This window comes from Stenella coeruleoalba (genome assembly GCF_951394435.1).
Source record: "Stenella coeruleoalba genome assembly, chromosome: 10".
In the NCBI taxonomy this organism is placed as follows: domain Eukaryota; kingdom Metazoa; phylum Chordata; class Mammalia; order Artiodactyla; family Delphinidae; genus Stenella; species Stenella coeruleoalba.
The window spans coordinates 38,497,618-38,500,309 of record NC_137156.1 but is presented as its reverse complement, the minus strand read 5'-3'; the positions used below and the strand labels follow the sequence as shown (position 1 = coordinate 38,500,309).

Here is a 2,692-nt window from a genome sequence, read left to right as displayed (position 1 = left end):
GGGTGCGGGCTTTCTCTAGTTGCGGTGAGCGGGGGCTGCTCTTCATTGTGGTGCACGGGCTTCTCATTGCGGTGGCTTCTCCTGTTGCGGAGCACGGGCTCTAGGCGTGTAGGCTCGGTAGTTGTGGCTCGTGGGCTGTAGAGCACAGGCTCAGTAGTTGTGGCGCACGGGCTTAGTTGCTCCACGGCATGTGGGATCTTCCTGGACCAGGGCTCGAACCCGTGTCCCCTGCATTGGCAGGCAGATTCTTAACCACTGTGCCACCAGGGAAGCCCGGAACTTTCTTAAATGGGGATTCTTCTTGCCGTGTTATGAACCAACATGAGGAACTGCTTTCTGAACATTATGAGGAAAGCAGAGTGATGCATGAAGTTGGAAAGGGGGTCTACAGTTATATGCAGGAGTAAAATGAGGCTCCAGATTACTGTGCTCTGCGACATGGTAGCCACAAGCCAGCCACGTGTGGCTATTGAAACTGAAAGTAATTAAAACCAAATAAAATTTTAAATTTGATTCCTAGATTGTAATAACCATGTCCCAAGTGCTCAGTAGCCACATGTGGCTAGTGGACAGCACAGATGTAGAACTGTTCCATCAGCGCAGAAATTTCTATCAAATAGCGCTGCTCATAAAGGATTCAGCAGAACCAGGCATCAGTGGGCAATCCACAAGAGAAAAGTGCAGAGAGGAGGGTACAATGAGAGACAACAGGATACAGCAATGAGATGGTTAAGTAAGCACAAGGGCGGTCTATAATTAAATGCCAAAACAAGTCACAAATACACATGTATAATAACTGATCCACGCAACCCTCCCTCCCCCAAGGGTCATTCTTAAGCGCATAAAACTCGAGAAGCCGGAAAAGGCAAGGAGAATCAGCAGAAGGCAGGCAGGGAAGGGCAAGCCACCGCTGGGGAGCGCTGTCCCTCTCTCTCCCTTCTTCCTGGCACAGTTTAGTTTAACTTGTGGGACAAGGTTCCCAGCCCGACAGGTGACCACGAGTCAACTGTACCGACAGAGGAGCGTTTGCGGCGGCCTGTCTTGCTTAAAGCCTTGAGGTCCTTGTAAAGGGAGTACGCATACTTGGTGACGAAGGACAGACAGAAGAAGTGCAGGATCATTCGGGAGACCTGGAAAATCAAGTGCAAGTACCTCAGCTCCTTGAACTGCTCTTTGATGGTCCCGTTGGTGAGCAGGACCACGGAGAAGCTGAGGAGCTCATAGGTGATGATCCACATGATGTAACACAGCAGCCCCACGTAGTTGCTGATGTGGATGCAATAGAGGAACAAGGAGCTGACCATGAGGGTGATGGTGGATAGGCAGATGTTGATGTGCTTCTTGTAGGTCGTGACCCAAGAGACTAGCTCAGACTTTGTCTCCTTGTAGATGCTGAAGTTGTCCTCGTAGCCGATGTATGCAACCTCGTTCACTTCAAAGATGAGGAACTGGATGGTGTTGAGGATACAGAAGATGCCCACCATGAAGGAGAACTTCTTGTCATTCATTTTATACTTGTTTTACCGGAGCATCGGCTGCAGAAAAAAAAAAAATTGTGGAGATACCTGACAAGAGGGCAGTGGCTAGCCCAGGACAAATCCTCAAGCCACTAGATGTAAATGGAAGAGCTAAGAGTAATAAGGGTATATAGACAGACAATGGGCTGGAAGTCAAGGGACACGGGCTCTGACGCTGCTCTGGCCTCACTAGCTACAGGTGAGCACATCACTGGGAAGTGAGGGCATCACTGGCTTGGAATAATCTTCAGGTAGCTCTGCTCTTCCAGCAGCAGCCATGCTTTAAGGTGGCACAAAGGGTACTCCTGTTGGTGTCAGGCTTGTGGGAATTAGGAAGTTCCTGTATCTGGAATAATGGTAGAGTCAGTTCTGGGCTCCTACTGGGATATTCGTTTCTCCGAAGAAACACATTTTCTCAGAAAACTAGCATGGCTTCTCAAGGGCCTAGAATCATCCCTGACCTTCCCCTTGGCCCCTTTTTCTTCCCTTCCAAGCCCTTAAAAATGTAATTTCCCTGAGTTACTCCCTGGGTCTGACCCAGAATTGTCCCAAGTCACAGGATTCAGCCAGCAGTGAATGGAATGGGAGAAGGTTTACGGATCCAAGGCTGACTATCTCGTTTGCCCAGGGTGAAGGTGCCACAACGATAAGCCAGGTCGTTCAGGTGAAAATCTAGCAGGCCGACCCCCAGCTGCAACCTAGGTTAGACCTGAACTCTAGAGGCTGGCTCCAGCCAGGGTGGAGCTGCCTAGCTCCCGCGTAGACCTGTTGAAGGTATTTATGGCGGAGGGCCCAAGGCTGTGGTAGGGCAGGCCCTGGAGCAATCGTCCCTCCCAGATCCTATCGCCTTCTTACTGGCTCCCAGTTGGGAGAACTCCAGAGCAAAGCTGCCTCCTCTTCATTCCCCACACTGGCCAGCTACCACTGTGAGGGCAGAGAGGGGCAAGAGTCACACACGAGGGGAACGCGTGCAGGCCTCTGGCTGATGTGTTTCCGATGAGGGACAACCAGTTGGAAGCTCGGCATGGTTTCCTTCTAAGGTCGCTGGACAGGGCTCCTCTTCAGTCCTGTCAGAGCACAGACAGGCTGCCATCCGCCTCCCTCCAGCCTTCTCCTCGCTCACTCTATCAATCCCAAATATTCTTTTTTTTTTGTCAGTAGCAATTGTTTTATTG

At 50.7% G+C, this 2,692-nt stretch overlaps 1 protein-coding gene across 1 annotated transcript; it reads right to left on the bottom strand.

Moving 5' to 3' along the window:
* Positions 1-783: 783 nt before the first annotated feature.
* On the bottom strand, positions 784-1,565 carry TMEM217B (transmembrane protein 217B). The gene has a single exon (XM_079933528.1). It carries the CDS (start codon positions 1,506-1,508, stop codon positions 954-956), a length of 555 nt encoding a protein of 184 aa, XP_079789654.1. The 5' UTR covers positions 1,509-1,565; the 3' UTR covers positions 784-953.
* Positions 1,566-2,692: the final 1,127 nt, after the last annotated feature.